Source organism: Pygocentrus nattereri, chromosome 15 (assembly GCF_015220715.1).
Source record: "Pygocentrus nattereri isolate fPygNat1 chromosome 15, fPygNat1.pri, whole genome shotgun sequence".
NCBI lineage: Eukaryota > Metazoa > Chordata > Actinopteri > Characiformes > Serrasalmidae > Pygocentrus > Pygocentrus nattereri.
The window spans coordinates 12,897,484-12,919,303 of record NC_051225.1 but is presented as its reverse complement, the minus strand read 5'-3'; the positions used below and the strand labels follow the sequence as shown (position 1 = coordinate 12,919,303).

Below are 21,820 nucleotides of genomic sequence, written 5' to 3'. Positions count from 1 at the left end.
GAGTAATGCCATCGTCTCACATTTCCACCCGAGTGTGGATGCAATATGGTAAAGGAGTGGCTGCTGAAATGAGTCTAGTGATAGATCACAGGCTCTGCTCCGCCTCTGGAGCAACACAGCAGCGTGACAAATCCAGAACATTGTAATATTCAGGCTCATTGCTCTGACTGCGGTGTGGAAAGACACTGACGTCTTCAGCTGCGGTATTCAGAACACACCTTAGTCAAAACACTGATTACCCAATTACATTACATTACATTACATTTTGATATTTTATATATATATATATATATATATATATATATATATATATATATATATATATATATATATATATAAAAATAATGTGACAAAGCTGAAAATCTGTTTATTTTCGTTTGTCACAAACTTTAATTTTGACATATTTGAAATAACTAAGGATTGTGCGGAGGACCACACTTCCCTCAAATGTATTGTGATGTACATCCATCAGGCTATAACATTATGACCACCTCCTTGTTTCTGTGCTCATTGTCCATTTTATCAGCTCCACTTACTGTATAGGTGCACTTTGTAGTTCTACAGTTACAGCCTGTAGACCATCTGTTTCTCTGATACTTTGTTACCCCCTTTTAGCCTGTTCTTCAGTGGTCAGGACCCCCAAGGACCATCACAGAGCAGGTACTATTTGGGTGGTGGATCATACTCAGCACTGCAGTAATACTGATGTGGTGGTGACATGTTATGCTTGTTTGTTGTCATGCTTGTGTGTGTTGTGCTTGTATGAGTGGATCAGACACAGAAGGGCTGCTATATGAACTTACTGTAGCCAACATGGACATGCATTACAACTACTCCAGGGGCTGAATATGATGAGGTAAAGGGGACAAAGCGAGTGTCTCTTAATGTGTAGTTGATGAGACGTTTGGTAAGATAGAGTTACCTGAAGTGATGGAGTCAGAGGGCCAAGCAGGCCAAGCTATTGCAAGAGTGAAATTAAAATATATTAGCCAAACATAGTGCTAAAGAGAAAAGGGGACAAAGCACACATTTTAGTCAACAGACATTCGTCAGTACTTCACTAAGACACCACCCCACTCAGGGCAGCCATCACTCCACCTTCTGTCCAGTCCTTTCAGTTAAATTTAGCTCAAGTCAGATTCTAATTCTAACCGATGCCAGTTGATGTTATTATTTAACAAGTTAGGCATCATTTAACAGCAGTGACTCTGTTTGGTGCCCTTGCTGTTATTTATTGTCATTATCTGTTGTACTGTAATTCATGCGCAATATTACCATCCTTGTTGACTATGTGTGCGGCTGTTTAAATATTCCACTGGATTTATTGTATGAGCTTCACAGATGGCATGGCAACATTGGGAGGGTCGCAGTTGAGAAACACAGAGCATGTAGCAAGAAAGCTTTTTTGATGATTACTTTCTCCTATATAGCCTTTTACACTCACCAGACACTTTATTAGGTACAGTTGCTTGTTAACACAAATGGCTAATCAGCCAATCACATGGCCACAACTCAATGCATTTAGGCTTGTAGAGGTGGTCAAGACAATATGCTGAAGTGCAAACCGAACATCAGAATGGCGGAAGGAAGGTGATTTAAGAGACTTTGAACGTGGCGTGGTTGTTGGTGCCAGACGGGCTGGTCTGAGTGTTTCAGTGATATTGATAGAAAGGCAACAGGAACTCAAATAGCCAACCAAAATCTCTGAGGAATGTTTAGAACACCTTGTTGAAAGTATGCTACGATGAATAAAGGCAGTTCTGAAAGCAAAAGCGGGTCCAACCTTTTACTAGCAAACCTAATAAAGTGGCCAGTGAGTGTAAAATTGTGTAATAACACTTTGGACATACCAGGTGGGGCCAGCTGCACGTGTACAAGATGCAAGGCAAAGAAAATGTGTTTGCAATACATACACACACAGACCACATGCCGGACTTGCATTTCATTGGGAAAGGACTTAACACTCTCTTCACCACTGAATATACATGCCTATCTTTTGTCTCAACTTCATTATTTAATTACTGTTTTTATACCTTGTGCATCATGAAGCAACAGTGGATGGGGCTATGCACAATGAAGGGCAACAGAATCATGGTCCTCTAGAAATCACAGGTCTTGGTCTGCAAGTAATTCCTGGTTCAGTTCGCTGCTAGTAAGAACTTCAGCGCTGAGCCCTCTACATCATATCCTTTACTGTCATTTCACATTTGACTCTTAACAGACACTTACATCATTCTTGTAGCATTCATGAGCTGCTGCTAAGCATTAGTAAAGCCTATCGCTGCTGTAGGAAGAAAACCTCGTATCTCCATTTTTGACGTTTTTTCAGTTTTTGACAATGTTTGAAAATACTTGTTAACTTTTACATTGTATGCAAATTTCATGATGAATGGACTAAAAGAAACAGCCCAAAATGACTTTGAAAAATGTCTGGTTCCAGTGACTTACATTAAAAGTAAAGTAGGTTTTTTCCTTCTCCTGTAAAGTCACCATTTTGAAGGTACAAAGTTTTCTTCTGACAACAGTGATATAATATGGTCACATGGACTGCAGAACATAGGTTAGTTCAGGCAAAGTGACCTTCACTTCAAACAAAGACATAATGAAACGAATCATAAAGATCAAGTAAGGTTTGTTTTTATTATACTGAAAAACAATGGGTAGTAATATATAGTTCAGGAGAAATATGCAACATCGTTTAGATCGTCCCGCAAGTAATAATTCATATAATGTTTCTGTAATCTGCTCATTGCCTTTTTCTGAAACATAATACAGTTAGCTCTTTAGTTTCCTGACTAAGTAGAACTATTACATGAACTTGATCATGAACTTGAACACGCTGGGGCTGAAGACTGGGCCATTTGTTTGGTGAAAACTGAAATGTCCTTTAGTCTTTGAAAATGTTTAGTGCATGACACTCCTTGAACAGCATGAACAGCTACTTTATATTACTGTAGTAATGTGTAGTGAAATCAGTGGTCAGAGCCTTAGGCCATTTATGGTTTGTTGCGTTCTAGGCTTGGATTTTACATGTCGCCTACAGTAGATGTTTAGTGTATTTTTTTGAATACATTGCAGTTTCACTGCAACTTACCTCCATCTTTCTTCACAAATAGGAAGTGAGAGTTGGTTTTGTCCTGCAGAGACAGAAATAAGTTAGAAATGTTTTGTGAGTGTGTTCATACAAGCATTCAGCTGCCTGAACGCAAGTCTCCTGAATAGACTGGAAGCCGTTATATAGGTGAAGAGTGAACATGCTAAATACTGAAAAATTGGATGTTTAGCTGTTTTCTGATGCTGAAAAATTAATATTTACCACTTAATATCCATTTTGCCTGAAAATTAAATAAATAAAAGGGCAATAGCTGATTTTTGCATGGTACTGTGTGAGGTATTCACTGTATGTACTTTTTAAACATGTGTTCTTAATCGTTCTTAAACATACATAAACGTCTGTGAAGGCACCATTAATGCTGAATGATATATACATGTTTTGGCAACATACGCTGCCATCCAGATGATGTCTTTTTCAGGGAAGGCCTTGATTATTTCTATAAGATGATGTAAAACCATATTCTGCATGTATTACAGCGGCATGGCTTTGTATTAAGAGTCTGGACACTAAACTGACCTGCCTGCAGTCCAGACTTGTCGCCCACTGAAAACATTTGGTGCATTATGGAATGAAAAATACAACAAAGGACACTCTGAACTGTTGAGCAGCTGAAATCCTGTATCAAAAAAGAACAAGAAAACATTTCATTTTCAAAACCACAGGCGTGTCATCAGTTCCCAAACGCTTACAGAGTGATGTTAAAGAGGTGATGAAACACAGTGGTAAACATACATATATTTTATAAAAAACAATACTTTTTTCCCGTTTCAACATCTGATACACTATATTTCTAAAGGTATTCACTCAACCATCCAAATAATTGTATTCAGGTGTTCCAATCACTTCCATGGCCACAGGTGTGTAAAACCAAGCCCCTAGGCCTGCAGACTGCTTCTACAAACATAAGTGAAAGAATGGGTCGTTCTCAGGAGCTCAGTGAATTCCAGCATGGTACCGTGATCGGACGCCACCTGTGCAGTCTACTAAATATTCCACAGTCAACTGTCAGTTATTATACTCACCGGTCACTTTATTAGTTACACCTTGCTAGTAAAAGGTTGGTGTAGCACTTACTACAAATATTAAAAGACAGTTGTTGTTGTTGGACTAGAACTAGGTTCGTAAAAGAGCAGTAATTGGTTAAAGAGTAACTGACCATAGAAAACGGAGAAAACACCACAGACCAAAAGTTAAGTTTAGAATTGCCGGCTTTATCAAAAAAAAAAGAAGAAAAGAAGTAGTAGAAATGTATTATTAAGAATTAGGATCCTTCAAGACATCACAGACACAACATATAACATAGAAAAATAATTGCATATGAATGCAAAGAGAGTCAACAAGTATCCGAGTCTTACTCAGTTACCCTTTAAGTTAGGAAAACCGGTTTTTGAATTTTTAATCTCTAGTTAACTTAACTTAGTTGGTTTTAGTAGTTTAATTAGTATCTCAGTTGAGCTGTTATTAGTGTTCTAATATTAGTTTGCAGTTATTGGATAACTAGTTTTTTTTTTATTTATCCATCTTCAATGTTAATCAACTTAGGCCTATTTTGTTATATATAATCAAAAGCATTTGGTATTACCCTCTATCAGTAGGTTATCCGTGGTTGGATAGTGTAGTGGTTAACACCTCTGCTTTCTACGCTGTAGACTTGGGTTCAATCCCCACCTGGGCAAACACCCTACACTATACCAATAAGTGTCCTTGGGCAACTCTCCTAACACTGCCTTGGCCTACCTGTGTAAAATGATCAAATTGTAAGTCGCTCTGGATAAGAGCGTCAGCCAAATGCCAGAAATGTAAATGAAATGTTATTACAACCAAAAAAACACAGGGCATCTCACTAAGCCCACATGAGAAAGTTAACACCAGTAAATGCAGTATCCATCAACCTTACAGTTAAACACATTCAAAGTATTGTGGCGTGGTGGAGAAGGGAGAGACAGTGAACCGATCCATTTTGACAGAAAAAGGCTCTTTTAATTCGATGCCTTAGCACGTAATCACCCAAATGGGTAAATGGACCTCTCTCCCACGCAGCACACGAGGGAATGACATCAACAACAATACAACACACGCACACGGCAGGTGACAACTTATACAGTACAACTACATAAACCGGTAAGGGAAGACTCAAGCTACATAACACACATAATCAAACACATAACTAATAAATAGATGCGCCAACATTACACATAACAGGAACCAATACATAACAGGAGCTCAGGGGCTCATGGGAAGTAGCACCGTCCCCCTTTGGGCCGACGCTACAGTATGTACAGAACATGAGCCATAAAACGGTTAACTGTATCAATGTCCATTAAATCGAGTCCTTAGTGCTAAACAGTGCTGTAGCGCGAGCACACTTCAACAGTCTTACCTGGTGAACCTCGGCAGGGAAAGGAAGGGAAAGGCTGAAGCACCCGGCCTTCACTGCGATGTCCACTGCCCCCGAATATGGGAGAAAAAGACGTTTCTTTCTTTCTTTCGACGCACAAACACACAGTCCAGTCGTAGCTCCTAGCTCTGGTGGCTCGCCATCGATTTTCCTTGATCACGCGCTGGAAACCACAGTCTATCGACATAGACAGGAGGGTAAACAAAACGCTTACAGAAACAAAATAAATCGTCAAATACACTGAGATTTCTTTCTTCTTACTGGAGCTGCTCTCAAACGTCACTCTTCACCTGTTCTTCCTCGGTTCTGCAGGAGAATCCTCCGGGAGAGAACCACCATCACTGCGGTGATTTGCTGATAGATATGACCTTTCAACTTCAACCGATGATCAAAGAAATGACCAAAACCAGGAAATAATGGTTTTAATTCTATTTATCTATTTTAGACGTTTTTAATATCACTAAAGTAAATTATTTAATTGATGAATTTCTGCTTGATATTTATTCTTATTTATTAACTATTTAATAACCAATGTCTACTTTCACCTGGGTTACATTGGCCCCCCTTTTGCCTTCAGAACTGCCTTAGTTCTTCGTGGCATACTTTCAACAAGGTGTTGGAAACGTTCCTCAGAGATTCTGGTTGGTTATTTGAGTTACTGTTTCCTTTCTATCATCTCGAACAAGTCTGCCCATTCTCCTCTGACCTCTTACATCAACAAGGCATTTTCATCCACACAACTGACCGTTCACTGAATATTTTCTCTTTTTTCTGACCGTTCTCTGTAAACCCTGGAGATGGTTGTGCGTGAAAATCCCAGTAGATCAGCAGTTTCTGAAATACTCAGACCAGCCCGTCTGGCACCAACAACCATGCCACGTTCAAAGTCTCTTAAATCACCTTTCTTCCCTGTTCTGATGCTTGGTTTGCACTTCAGCAAGTTGTCTTGATCACCTCTACAAGCCTAAATGCACTGAGTTGCAGCCATGTGATTGGCTGATTAGTAACAAAGTAAAAAACTTTCACTCCAATACATTTCAAAGTCTAATATCTGACATTTTCCTTCACTACATTTTGAGAAATCTGTCATTACTTTTGGTTTCTGTGTGTATAAAAACGTAACATGTCAAAATGAAAGAAGCACAAAGCAGGAACACCAATCAGGGCCCAGCGGTCACTTTGTTTTGAGCTTGTTTTGACCTGTTGGTCATACCAACCCGGTGCAGCACACAGTTCAACGTCAGCGCAGCAGCATAAAATATTGGGAGAGTCTGTTCAACATAAATGATGAACTAACCTAACTTTGTGTAAATAGAGCACAATATAGAAATATGTCCACATATGCAGTCGTGACTGACGCGGCTTTTTTTCTGAATTTATACAAACACCATTTTATAGTAAATTAGTTTGGGCTGGTTTATGTTTATGAACAGAGACCTACAGATCAACATAGTACAGGAAGCTCATTTGTGATCCTGAGTTTAAAGCCAGTTTTTATTAAACTTAAACTTGTAACTAAGTTGTAAATAAATCTTAAACTGAAACTTTGCTTGTTTGTAAAAAGTGATTTTAGAGCCACTCGATTCTTCCTGATGGAAATGTTTACCTTCAGTGTTTTGTGCTTATGATCATTTTAATAAACATCAGCGTCACTAATTAATGACATTCTATTAAAAGCCTGGTTTACCAAGAGAGACACTGGAGGATTTTCACCTAAAATGAGTTCATGAAGCCAGTCTTGAATGATATGATAAAAAAAGATAACAGGACATCAGAGCCATAATTAATCTTTTAGTACTTTTACTTTTGATACTTAAGTACATTTGAAGGTAAATACTTTAGTACTTTTACTTAAGTGGAGGTCTAAAGGGAGGAACTTCTACTTTTACTGGAGTAATATTTTACCTTGGGTATCTCTAACTGAAGTATGTGGTTTGCATACCTCTTCCACCATTGTATAGAACTGTATACAACACATTCTCAATCTGAAGAATGATTTCACAGTGCAGTGCAATCATGTAAGCAAGGAGTGTTTGTGGTTCTACATAAAGCCACTGACTTTACTAGAGAACCCCTGAAGAACCACCTTTTTTAAGATTCCCAGTTGCTCCCGACTCTCCTGAATACAACTCTTTGGGATTGAGCTAGAGCTACCAGTGAGGTAGAGTAGTCGGCAGCCTTGTATGTCTTTTCTTGAGAAATGGCTGTTAGTTTTAGGCACTTGTTGCCAAAAAAAAGCCATTTGAGTTATGTTCAGGAGAACACTTGCTCCAGCTATGGTGGAATATTGCTGGATGTAATGTGTCAAGGCGATGGAATGGAAATCAAGGCTGCCTGCATTGTCATGCAGATAACACAGGCTTTCATTTCGCCTCCTCTTTTCCTTTGTTTCCCATTTTCTTACTTACTGTATTTCCGCAGGTTAGCAAATCCCCCTAAATTCTCCATCTGGTGAGTTCCTTTTTCCAATCTGCCGTTATTCCCTGCAGAGCTGACAGACATAAATCATTACATTCCTATCTTGCACGAGTTTAATGGAAAAATAATTATGTTTCTTGCCGAGCCGTAAGTGCGTCGACTCCAAAAGTCAATCAGCAGAATAAAGATGGAGCCGAGTGCAGAATGTGTTTGTTCATCCTCTTCCTCTGTCGCTCTTTTGTGCGGCAAACATCTTTTTTTGACAGCCACTGCGTGGCAATAACTGAAGATCTGCACTAATACAGCAATATTTGTTCCATTCAGCGCTGCTGTATGGGAACAAATTGCCTGACGGCATGTGAGCAACACAAAGCCGGGAGAGAAAAGAGTGAAAAAATAAATAGAATAACAAAGCCTTTTATTGTAAATTACAAATGAGTGAATGCAGAAATTGTAATTCATCACTTTTCAGACAAATCAAGCTAAAAAAAATCAATCCACAACATTCACATGAGAGAAGATAATACAAAAAGTTTGTTTATGTACTTTGCATTACATTTAAAAATCAGTTCATTTATAGATTGTTCTCATATCTGGTATAACAACCCATGTTGTTATAATAAGGAGACATGATACCCCCTTTTCTTTTTGACACATTGATACCAAGCTGATATTTCTTCTTCAGAATGGGCTATTTTTAATCAAAGCACTTCATGAGCGTCTGAAAGTCGTCTATCATGTTCAAACTGCTCAAACTCTGTACTATTCCACAGGAGGAAATACACAGCTAACCACGTGACATGACACACTAGCTAGTATTTCAGTGTAGTTTTTTTTTTTTTTTTAGGATTTTTATGGGAAAAAAAGCTTCAAAAAGTTGCCGGCGGTGTCGAACTCAACCAGGAGAACAGCCGTATTAAAAAATCCCATCAAATCTGTGGGTCAGGAAAAAAGGTTTTTTACCTTATTTTAATTGATAAGTAATTGTACTGAATGCAGTCAGCCAGTGGTGCTGATCGCCCCAACTTGGCGGTGCCATTGATTTGCCTGGCTGAGCCAAGCATAACACCTATGTATGTATATCTACATCACTAGTTAGCCAGCTAGCGTATGTCACTACAACTGGCACTTAATTTATTCATTTTCAGTTACAACTATTATAATTTAATTTCTAATTAGATTTTTAAATTGAATTATTTTCTCTTGTATCTATTGTTCTAATCATGTTTTTAAATTTCTATTCTTGTTTGTTTATTTATTTTTATAATTCTGTGTTTTCTGACTGTGTATTTTTTCAATTGTAAAGCCCTTTGAATGACAGCAGTGTATGAAAGGTGCTAAATAAATAAACTTGCCTTGTCTTCTTTTAAAAACAGTCAGAAGTGGTTTGCCTGTGTGATGCTTAGTCTCTCTCCACTCGTTCCGCTTTTGAATTCCTTTGTTTGGTTTCATTATAAACAGTCAGAACAGTTGGACAGCCACTACTTGAGTAAAAGTACTAAAGTATTTACCTTCAAATGTACTTAAGTATCAAAAGTAAAAGTACTAAAAGATTAATTATGGCTCTAATGTCCTGTTATCATTTTTATAACAAGACTGGCTTCATGAACTCATTTTAGGTGAAAATCCTCCAGTGTCTCTCTTGGTAAACCAGTCTTTTATTAGAATGTCATTAATTAGTGACGCTGATGTTTATTAAAATGATCATAAGCACAAAACACTCAAGGTAAACAGTTTCCATCAGGAAGAACCGAGTGGCTCTGGAATCACTTTTTACAAACCGAGCAAAGTTTCAGTTTAAGATTTATTTACAACTTAGTTCCAAGTTTAAGTTTAATAAAAACTGGCTTTAAACTCAGGATTACAAATGAGTTTCCTTTACTATGTTGATCTGTAGGCCTCTGTTCATAAACATAAACCAGCCCAAACTAATTCACTATAAAATGATACTCTGATTGGTGTTCTTGCTTTGTGCTTCTTTTGTTTTGACATGTTACGTTTTTATACACACAGAAACCAAAAGGAACGACAGATTTCTCAAAATGTAGTGGAGGAAAAAGTCAGATATTAGACTTTGAGTCTTTCAGTGGAGTGAAAGTAAAAAGTCATCCAAAATGGAAATATTTCAGTACACATACACAAAAAAACTATTTAAGTACAGAAACTAATTACATTTACTTAGTTACTGTCCACCACTGCAGAAGATGCAGTCTTGTATTGTTTATTTCAATAGTAACAGAGAGTATCAAAAATTAGACACCAAAATCTATTTATTTCGGAGGCTTCATCATCCCTGATTTGTGCCCATAGCAAAGTAACTTGCACATCTTTTGAGCAACATATTTACATTTACAGCATTTGGCTGACACTCTTATCCAGAGCAACTTACAATTTGATCATTTTACACAGGTAGGCCAAGGTGGTGTTGGGAGTCTTGCCCAAGGACCCTTATTGGTATAGTGTAGGGTGCTTGCCCTGGTCGGGGATTGAACCCCAGTCTACAGTGTAGAAGGCTAAGGTGTTAACCACTACACTATCCCAACCACCACGTATGCCTCAATGTTATTTGTGCGATTGGACAAAGTAAATATGCCAGGTAAACTCAACAGGCTTACAAATTTATTTACAAATCAGATCCTAATTTAACTCTAAAATGTCAGCTCTGATACTGTACTGCATTTCATTTTTATAAACCACTCAATACTCATTTGCTTGTTTCATTCATGAAAGTATGCTACGTGAAGTGGACACAGAGCCTTGAGCACTGCCAACCACAGAGCTCTAAGAGAAATTAAGTTGGAATTTAGAGAACTGATCTTAATTAGATCCACAAATCTATACTGCATTAACTAGAACAGATGAGGTGATACCAGCAAATGGCACTAGCCACGTTCCCTGGTCATGGCTGCATACTAAATAACATAATGCGTGAGGGTTTTTTGTTTTTTTTTCTGTAAACCATAATATTGTACTTCTGCAGTTACAGACTGTAGTCCATCTGTTTCTCTGATACTTTGTTAGCCCCCTTTTACCCTGTTCTTCAGTGGTCAGGACCCCATGGACCCTCACAGAGCAGATACTATTTAGATGGAGGATCATTCTCAGCACTGCAGTGACACTGATGTGGTGATGGTATGTTGGTGTATGTTGTGCTGGTCTGAGTGGATCAGACACAGCAGTGCTGCTGGAGTTTTTGGGCAGTGTCCTGTGGGCAGCGTTCTGAGACCACTGATGAAGGACTAGAGGATGACCAACACAAACTGTGCAGCAGCCTGGGCTGGACACATTTCTGGATGTAGGCGACATCAGTGTTCAGCCACTCTTGCATCAAAGAATTGCACAATTTGGCCAGATTTAGTCTTCCCTGAAGTCTTACTCGCTGTTCCAGGTCATCACAGGATTCAAATCTGGGGATTTTGCGGTCTGGTCCAGATGTATGAATGAACCTGAATGTTCACATGTTCACAGCCATGTGACCGTGAGAATTGTCATCTTGGAATATAGGGATAGGAATGATATGTTCTTCTGTAAGATGATGAGCAAAAGGCAAAACCTGGTTGTCCAGCAGCTCAGTGTCAGTGTTGAACTATGGTTCGAAATTACTGTCATCTCAACCAACGAATCCATTTCAGTGTAATTAAAACACCCCAGGAACATCACAGAGCTCCTCCAGCTTGACCCACACCTTGCATGCAGTCCTCATTAAAGGCTTCCTGAGGTCTACGATGAACAAAATGCCAAGCATCATTTACATATGGGCAGAAACTAGATTCATCTGACCGGATAACACAGTTTCCAGTCATGAACAATCCAGGTTTTGTGTCTCTTTGCCCGCTGTAACTGGGCAATTCTGTGAACAGAAGTAAGCAAACGGATCTCGTATGCTGCTCTGCTCTGTATGTTCATGGTATGCAGTTCCCTGCGGAGGGATCTTTCAGCAATTTTTTGTAAAGGACCTGAGTTGATTTCTAGAAGCAACTGTTGCCGGAAGTGAAACGATTTTTATTCACAAGCTTTGAAACACTTCTGACGAGAATTTCCTGTAGGCTGGGATTTTTCCCGCTGCTGGTTGACCCGGATGACTGTAAACTTCAATACACCTGCAAATTCAGCTACTTAATTCATGCTATGCTCTCACTCCTCATTGCAAACCATTAACATCTGCTTTGTGACCCATTTTCCACACATTGAACGCGACTGCAATGTATCACCTTTTCTCAGTCTATGAATCCTGTCACACACCCCACAGGTATTTACAGCCTGATCGTCCTTCAGCAGCGCCATGAGCAGGAGCCTGGAGTTACTACCACCTTAAACATACAAGGGGACTCATTTTTGTTCTGGGAGCTTAATTCTGAAATAAATACAGGATCATTCTGAAACAACTGTGAGAATCAGAATCTTTATTCACTAAGTACTGGTGTTCTTGCAGGAATTCCTCTTGGTGCAGATGTCAACATAATATTAAACCCAGTAAAATCAATATAGAAAAAGATGCTGTACATAAACACAAAGTAGACAGTAAACAAACAAACTGCAAGTAAAAGGATGTGTGATGGGAGATCAGATACAATCAAGTACTGGAGTACTGTATATACATTGTGTACAGCTAAGAGAAGTGAGCAGTACATATAAGTATCAACATAAATGTAAATATATCATAAAATATGTACATTGAAACAAGTGCATCTGTGCACTGATTACATTAGAGGAAAGTAGGAACGGTTCTTCTTCAGAAGGATTAAGGCATGGTGTATACAGGGGTTATGTACATTACAGTGTGTAGTAAGGTGCATGTACAGCTGTGTAGGTGGCAGCTAGTCTGAGCCTTTAGAGCTCTTACATGTGGTCTTCAATGGAAACCACTGGAATAGAGAATAACCAGAGTGTGAGGGGTCAGCCTTGATTTGCCCGTCCTCTTCCTCATTCTAGATGACTAAAGATCAAAGTGGAGAGCTGACAGCCACGCATTGCATCGTTCGCTGTATCTTACGCGTGCTGTGCTACAATGGAGGATGTGGTGATGGTAGGGTAAAACTGGGCAGTGCTTGAGGCAGCCCAAATATCTTGAGTTGGCGCTGAAGTACTAGTGCCACTGGGCCTTCTTTATAACTGCAATGTTCTGTCTGTCCCATCCTGCTGGAGAGTGGTGCCCAGGAATTTGTAAGACTCAGCTCTGCTGACCGTGGAGCCATGTGTTTCCTGCAGAGCTAGTAATAGGCTATCAGTGGTCATCTCTGCAGCTTTTTGTGTGTTTAGATTTAGGTTGTTGGCTTCGCACCATGACACCAGCTTCCTTACTCCCTCCCAGCAAACTGTAATCCCGCATTTTGTTTTAACTGAAATAAATTAAGTCTGTTGTACATAAAACCCAGTATATCCCACATATTGCTCAACAATTTTAAGTTAAGGTAATGTTTTTGATGATTTTGTACACTCAAATGACATTTTTGAGTTGAATTAACATATTGCTATTTAGTTTGTTGCTATGGCAACTTTGAAACCCCAAATGATGACATTTCTGTTGATTTTAACCGTTTCTTCCTCATTAAAGTTGCTGAACAAATTGTGAAACTAGGTGAAACTAGGTAAGCTCTAAAATACACTTAGATGTTTGTTTTGTTAACAAAATCTTATGAGATAAAGTGTATATTTCTTTCCCCTTGGCTTGTGGCTCCATCTATTTGCATATAGGGCGTTTCTTTCCCTTTGTTTTACTCACCGTCAGTGCACTTTCTTTCCACCTACTCACGCAAATGTTTTTATATGTGCTTTACTCAGCTCCCTGACATTGTGATGTTGGCTAAAATGAAGGTTATTGTTCTCTTTGCTGATGAGTGGGCATCTGTGTTGGTCAGTGACCATGTTCATAGTAAAGGTTAACCCTTTGTGTTTGGCAAAGTGGTCAATATCAATGCAGTTTCAATACGTTATATTCAGACAATTAGTATTTATGAGTTTCACACACGTGTTTATGTTGGCCTAAAAAATGTGTTATCTTAACTCATGTTTTCATTACACATTACCTAATTTTATTAAACCAACCAGTTTCCTCAATTTTTAAAAAGTAAATTCAATTTACAGTGTACATGGACTCATGTATCAGTGTATCTGGCCTGCAAAATATTTTTATTTTCTATTAAATTTTCTATTGTTTTCAATTTCACAATGTACTGCACTACAGTCCCCCCCATGCACTGAAACATAACGTGTGCTCCAAATCTCCTACTTTATTGGACAACATTTACACCTCAGTTCTACACAACTCTATGCCATATCACCTAGCATATTAGCTCATTTTAGCTGCAGTTCAGCCAATACACTATATCATATACTTTACATACATATATTATATACAATTTACACTTGCTGTCAGCTCAGCAGCTCAGAGCCCGAGTCTTAATTAACCGGCAGCAAAGAAAGAATGCCAGGTGTCTAGTTCAAACAAACTGGTAGGTTTAAAAGACTGAGCTCCTGAATATTTTAAGTGTTAATGTAATATTTTAGGTTCTGCTACAAGTTTTTGCATATTTTGAATAAAAAATGGTCAACTTGGGTTTTAGCAAAAAAAACACAGGTGTTCTCTGGCCCACAGATTTGTTGAGATTTTTTAATATGACCCTTTTACTGGTTGAGCTTGACACCCCTGCTGTAGAGGATGCATTCATTTTAATTAATGTTCATTAATTTTAATATTATTTTTACTTAGAATATTAACAAATAATTGTATACAGGATTATTCAAACATTTTCTATTGTCATATCATCAAGAGGTCTGACTCCAACAGACCCAGATTGCCCATTCTTAGATCATGAATAGTTCATTATCAAAAAGAATTATTGCCAAAATCTGATAGTTTGCAGTTACCAGATCATTTTGTACATGTAAGCTCATTGGTGATGATCTGAGTGCATTTAAGGCTTAAACACTTTTTTTTTCACCATGGCATTCTGAAACCATCCCAGAGCAAAAGCACTTCTCACACACCAACCTGTCATCAGACGAGATGAGTGTGAGTTGTGAAACTGCGGCTGGAGGTGTGATCTGGCTCTGCATAATAGCACATGAATATGGATGACAGCATGGCACCCCCCCCCCCCTTACCCTTTAAGATCCAGTTTAATATTTCACTTAATTTTCTGAGAGGCTTAGAATGTCAGGATGGGTTTTTGCTGGGATGATAGAGATTACGGCGGGACGAGAAAGTGGGGGATGTACGAAAGATATCAATATCTCTCCTCCCATGCCCATGTGATCTCGCCGTTGTGGTGCGTAAGGCTGATTGAAATGGGGTGGCCCCGCTTGACCTCTGAGATGATATCCAAGGCTGAATGACCCGGACTGTGGATGGGAAGGCTGTCAGAATTCAGATTTATGTGGCTTCTGTCAAGGCCATATGACACTGAGCAATGACACTGCATTCGCTTAAGAGCTAATATTCTCATTTCTTGTTACTATCTGTGCGTATCGCTGCTGTCCAACAAAACCTTGTATCTCAATTTTTGTTGTTTTTCAGTTTTTGACATCATTTGAAAAGGATTGTTATCATTGTTTGTGAATTTCATGATGAATGGACCAAAACAAACAGCCCAAAATGACAAATTTTCTGCTTCCATAGACTTAAATTAAAAGTAAAGCAAGTTTTTTCCTTCTCTGTAAAGTTGCCATTTTAGAGATATGAGGTTTTGTTCTGATATATTACTCTGCATGCTTGACATATTTTCATTAGCCCTTACTCAGTGTAATGTAGATGACAGTATTTAGTTTATCAGTCATTCATTTTTTTGATTGTGCAGAGCTGAACAGACATAGCACAGCATTAAAATACCTCACACATGCTGGCTGCAATATATTGCTTCATTTTTACAAGGACGACAGATCAATCAGTCTTTGAATGTAAATCAGTGCACCAGCTCCGTACAACAATGTGTACAAAATCTCAGCCGGCTCACAATAATGCCTTCAATAAACACTCGCGCGGACCTTGGGGATCATTGCTATGCAAAAGCATTCCTCGGAGGCCTGCAAATAAAAGAGAAACCCATTTCGCCCTTGAAACAGTCTTAGTTCAGAATTGATTGATAAGCGATTCATGTTGAGCCTCTTTTGTTCGGCAGGGGGAGAGGAGACTGCATCTTAAATTAGCATGTTTAGAGGATGCAAAAGCAAATTTCACTCAATTGTTCTGCGAGTTGTTAGCAAAGCAAGTGGGATGATGCTCATGGGGGTGATGCAGCTTAGACCACTCGGTTCCGTTCAGGCATGGCGGTTTGTTTTGGGGTGCTCCCATGGGCTTCATGGCAAACTTCAATTTGCAGAAACATTCCAGCTTTAAATGGGCCCTGAGTCAACAGCCTCGCGTAGGCCTGCTATCAGAACAAACATTTGCTTTTGATAGCTTATGGAGAACACAAGACTGAAGGTACAACTCTCCTGCAGTTTTGCGTTGACACAAAGAGGATTACAGATGTTTGCTGTTGTGTAAAGTGCAACACAGAAGCCTAGGCTTCCTCAGTGGGCCCTTTTCAAGGTCATGCAGGATCAGATCTTGCAATACAAAACAGAAACAACCACAAGCTCAGGTTGTTTGAAACAGACCTCTTTACGCAACTATCTATGTATTACAGTTTTATGAAACTGTTGACTGTATCACGCTGTGGGGAAGTAGGTTGTATAGACCACATTAAAGCTCTGGCATGTTTGAATGCTTGGCCTTGTAGATGGCTGCAGGCTTTTGCCTTGAAGCATCTCACAAACCTGGCTTGGACTCATTCACCTCACACACACTCACATTTTCCTTCATAATCAATGATCATATTTAACTGTCTCATGAGTGTAGACTCCAGAATGGGGGTTGCCACTCCTTCAAAAATTAGAACTAACTAATACAAGCCCCAGAAAGTGTTACGTGCTTATAAATAAAGGTTTCTAAGTTTCTAGGAAAACATTTAACTGATTTTACATTGAGCTTTCATATGTATGTAAACCCCATTTGCAAAAAAGTTGGGATGCTATGCAAAATGTAAATAAAAACTAAATGCAATGATACACAAACCACTTAAGCCATATAGACAACATATCAAATCTTGAAACTGAGAAATTTTAATGTTTTTTGAAAACCCATTTTAATTTGGTGCTAACATCACAGCCCTCAGACAGCACTGCATTAAAAACAGACATGATTCTGTAGTGGAAATCACTGCATAGGCTCAGAAACACTTCTGAATAACACTGTCTATGAACACAGTTTTAAAACTCTTAAACACAAAGAAATATAAACAGCATCCAGAAATGCTGCCACCTTCTCTGGGCCTTGAGCTCATTTAAAATGGACTGAGGGGAAGTGGAAAAGTGTCCTGTGGTCTGACAAATCAACATTGAAAGCATTTAGTGCATTCTGTTGAGTAGCTGAAATCCTGTATCAAACAAGAGAGGGAAAACATTTCACTTTAAAGACTAAATGCAGATGGGAATGTAGACTTATTAGGATGGAACTAACTAAGTGGGGAATTTTTAAACCCATCCAAGATCCACCACCCTTTGATTGTAAGTTAATGTAACATTATATTGTAATTATGGACTATTTGTATTGGTCTGTTTTAACAAGAGCTGAATTTTTTAATCATAGTCAACAATGTCAACATTGGAGATACAGGGTTTTGCTCTGACAGCAATGCTGTACTGCATTCGAGCAGCATCAGAAACTAGAAATACCAAGTTTCCAATGTCTAAATTGCACCCAAATGGCAGACAGTGTTGTATTTACAACTGGGAAACTGTATTCTAGATGACGCGATATAAAGATGACATAAAGGTATAGATAATTAGCTGCTTTGGAAGAGTGTTAAGTATATCATAAGCTGGTCTTGTTTCTTCAACAGTACACCCAGCTGTGAAGGTTTTAGTCTGGATGGACTGCAGCTCACATTTTTATTTGTTCAGCCAATCTCCCGCCAGAAAAAAGAAGCATTCTCTGCATTCCTTTAATGTTATTCTGCCGTAATAATCTTTCACTAATACTGTAAAATGTGTAAATGGAAGAGAAAGCAGTCCTGCAGTGTGTAGCACAGCTCTCTCAATAGACATGCAGTACAAATTGGGCTGGAAAAGGGCAGGAGGATAAATATGCCCTCTTCTCTGAGACTCTGTGAGGGAAACCGAGCGCCATGCCGTATGGAACTTTTGCCTTCTGGCCGCCAGATAACAAAATTTACATACAAGGTCACATTTATATAACTGCGTGCAAAGCCAGGCTCAGAGTCATGAATATGAAATGCTGGCAATAGCTTTAAAGGCCATAGGCATGACCTATAAAAATTCAGAATGAACTGAAATGCATAGCAGCTGGAATATGTATGTATCTGAGGGGCTCTGACCTCTGCTCTGTGGTACACAGATGAGGAGAAGTTGTAGTAGAGGTTACGGATTTGAAAGGAATACAAAATGTCTGGAGTAAAAAGGGCTGGACTGAAAAGGGCTGTACTAAAATCAGACATATATCTTCCCCATTGCTGTCAGCAGGGCTTACAACATGGAAAATTTCTGGGGTCATGAGACAGGATGGCGGAGGGGGAGGGGGTTTCAAGAAATTAAAAAATTAATTCATTGAGTCTGAACATGTTTACTAACAAAACTGGAATAAATAATAACAAATAGTACAGCAACAAGTTGTGCAAAACAATGTATGGTAACTGTATCAAAGTCCAAGCACAACTTTCAAAGCCTTAAAAATATCCAGCACGCCTGTCCTTCAAACTGTGTGCGGCATACTGTCTAATGCATGGTCACATGCATTACTGGGCTGACACTGGACTGACAGTGTAAACAAAGGTTTTTATTAATAAAGCAGGTCTACTTTATTAAAGCAAGTATGCATACATATACAGTCATATCCTTGACAGTTTCAAAAATACAATTCCTCTTAGGCTTCTGGATATGGACAGCTGTAGTGATGCTGGTGATTTAAACTCACAACCTCCTGTTGGGGTAAATTATTAGACAGTTGCACCACCTAAGATGGCACCATGCTTTAAAGTTAAAACAACAAACATTTTCTCCAGTGTATTAAACATTTGTAGACACAAAATATGAGTGTTCCCACCATGGCAGACCGTGGCAGACGTGTGTTCCTCCTGCAATCAAAGCTATTTATTATTTATTTTAATGCTAGTATTTATTTTAAATGTACAGTATACCTACAGTACAGTTAGTTACAGTAGAGATGCACTCCTGGAGATCAGTAAAGCTCATCATGAACTTACCTTTAGCCTTTTGGACTTTCTTTTATGCTTGTACTCCACCAGCACCAGCCGGCAAAGCCCAGCAGCACTGGCCTCGGGTGAGCAGCGCAGATGATGAACAGAGTGGCCAAAGTGGAAGCGGGGCAAGAGAGGTGGGCTACATGCTAGGCTAAAGGCTAGGGCTACGCGGCCACTGCTACCTAGCTTGCTGCTAGTTAACGTTACATCCCTCGAAAACAAACTGGATGAGCTGAGAACCAGAATAACAACACAATGTGAGATCAGAGAGTGCTGTGCTCTTATTCTCATGGAAACCTGGCTCTCAGACAGCACGCCAGACTCAGCGATCCACTTAGAAATGCACTCCATCCACCGTGGGGACTACATGGCAGCGTCTGGGAAGAACAAAGGCGGTGGTGTCTGCATCTACGTGAACAACAGGTGGTATGCTGATGTAAAGACTGTTGAAAAACATTGTTCAGCTGACTTAGAACCGCTGATAGTGAAGTGCCTTCTATCTGCCTAAAGAGTTCAGCGCTGTGTTTATTCTGGCTGTTTACATCCCACCACTTGCAACTCATCATCAGCATGAGCATGAGCTTTCCGTCAAAGGAGAGCAACATACTTGGCCAAGTCTACAGCAACGTGAGGGGGGGCTTACAGGGTTGTGTCTCTGCCACACTTTGAACAGCCTGACCACATCTCCATCTTCCTCTACCCAGCATACAGACAACGCCTCAAGCGAACACTTCCAGTGAACAAAACTATCAAAGTGTGGAATGAAGAAACTGACCTAATGCTTCAGGACTGCTTTGACAATACAAAATGGGATGTGTTCAGAACTGCTACTGTGAGAGAGGACTGTGCTGTTGATTTAGAGGACTATGCCTCTGGGGTAATGGGCTACCTCAGCAGCTGCATTGAAAACGCAGCACTGCAGAAAATACCCCAACCAGAAACCCTGGATAAACTGTGAAGTTCGGTCAATCCTATGTGCTCACCATGCTGCATTTCTTTCAGGCATTGCTGAAGACTACAAAAGGTCCAGATATGATCTGCGTAGATCTATTAGAGAGGCCAAGAAACAGTACAGGCTGAATCTGGAGGGCTACTACACCACCGCTGACTCCCGGCGCATGTGGCATGAACTGCAGCACATCACCAACTACCAACAGACAAGCAGGGTGGTCACAACCAGCCAAACTACACTACCTGATGAGCTGAAAAACTCTTTTCTCAGGACTCTTGAATATAAGCTGTCACATCAATGGGAGATTGAGACTTTGAGCCACAGTGATGCCACAGCCATCCATAAGTGTGCACACAAGAGGAAAAATGTCTAGCAGAATTGTGTGAAAGAAAGAGTCCTGGTTAGTGGAGAAGTTCAGTATAAAAAAGTTATTTTCATTTTCAGAACTCAAAAAATAAAGAGAACATTCGACTCAACTGAGAAGTTTGAGTTGGTGAAATCAAGTTGAGTCAACTCAAGAAAAGCCATGTAATCGGTTACTGCCTCATTTTGGGTTGAGCTGACCTCTCAATTTTAAAAGTGTGAGAAAAGAAACAAATAAAAGACAAAAGGTACATAACAATTATAGACAGGTAAAGAAGGAGAAAATGGAAACTGACCATTGGTATAGTACACATACTCAGCAGTTGGTTTAGTCCCTTTTTCTGCAAAATGGACTTCACTAAAAATTTTGATCCTGGCCGTTTCTTAGCACAAAGAGAGAGAACTTCAGTCAAAGGGTGAAATGTAGACTATCGAGAAAGGCTGTCCAGCTTTCTGAGAAAGCTACTCAACTGCCTATTGTTGAGGAAAGAGTAAGAAATAAAGGGACCTGAAGACACTGCATTCTGCCTCAGGTTGAGGCCCCAACTCAAGGCTGTAGCTCACTGATAAAGAGCTGTTATACTTCAAAAATCTGAAGCATCCAGCACCATTTTCCCTGCTCTCTACCCTACAAACTGAAATCCTGGACCAAATGTTTGGGTAATACAGGGTTGTTTCTCACCATCCGTCTGAAAAGGCCATTCAGTTGAATAGAGGGCTGAAAGTACTGCTCTAGTTTTCAATATATGTGTGATGAGAATGGACTGTCCCTTATTCAGCAGTCCGAGGAGGGCTGTTAAAAGCTTTGGTGCTTTATCAGATTTCCTGAGATACTGTGTCACTTATTCAGTTCCCTGCCAGTCTCTCCTGTCTCTCTGCTTCATAATAAGTCGCAGAGATGTGCTCTGGTGCACAATGAGGACGACGACTGCAGCGTCAAGCTACAGCGCAGCCAAAGCCATGAAAGACAGTTCTGTTTCTTCAGCTGGACTCGGCTATTCAAATGTTTCCTAAAGAGATTACAATAATCATTCCGTTGTTGTTTCTCAGAGTATCACAGCAGCTTTATATTCATCAGATGCATTCATTTGAAAGGCATTGTGAAGAGCAGACAATGCTGAGCCAATGATCTGTAGCTGTGAAGTGAAGTAGGATGTTTTCTCCATGTATCTGATCCAATATTATAGCAGTTTAAATAAGATAATCTGTTATTATTATGGTACTCATGAGTCCATGACAGATCAAAATCATCCCAGATTAGCACTTTCGCACACTTAAAAGAATATACGCCACTGTGCAAATGTCTGTGTCCATCT

The 21,820-nt window shown here is 39.5% G+C and overlaps 1 protein-coding gene across 1 annotated transcript in view; it reads right to left on the bottom strand.

The window, feature by feature from the left end:
- Window positions 1-21,820, bottom strand: part of eif4g2a (eukaryotic translation initiation factor 4, gamma 2a) — a 118,952-nt gene that overhangs the window by 79,823 nt on the left and 17,309 nt on the right. The window contains exon 3 of the mRNA XM_037545429.1: window positions 3,095-3,137. Within this exon, the coding sequence (XP_037401326.1) occupies window positions 3,095-3,137 (43 nt within the window). The remainder of the gene's footprint in view (window positions 1-3,094; window positions 3,138-21,820) is intronic.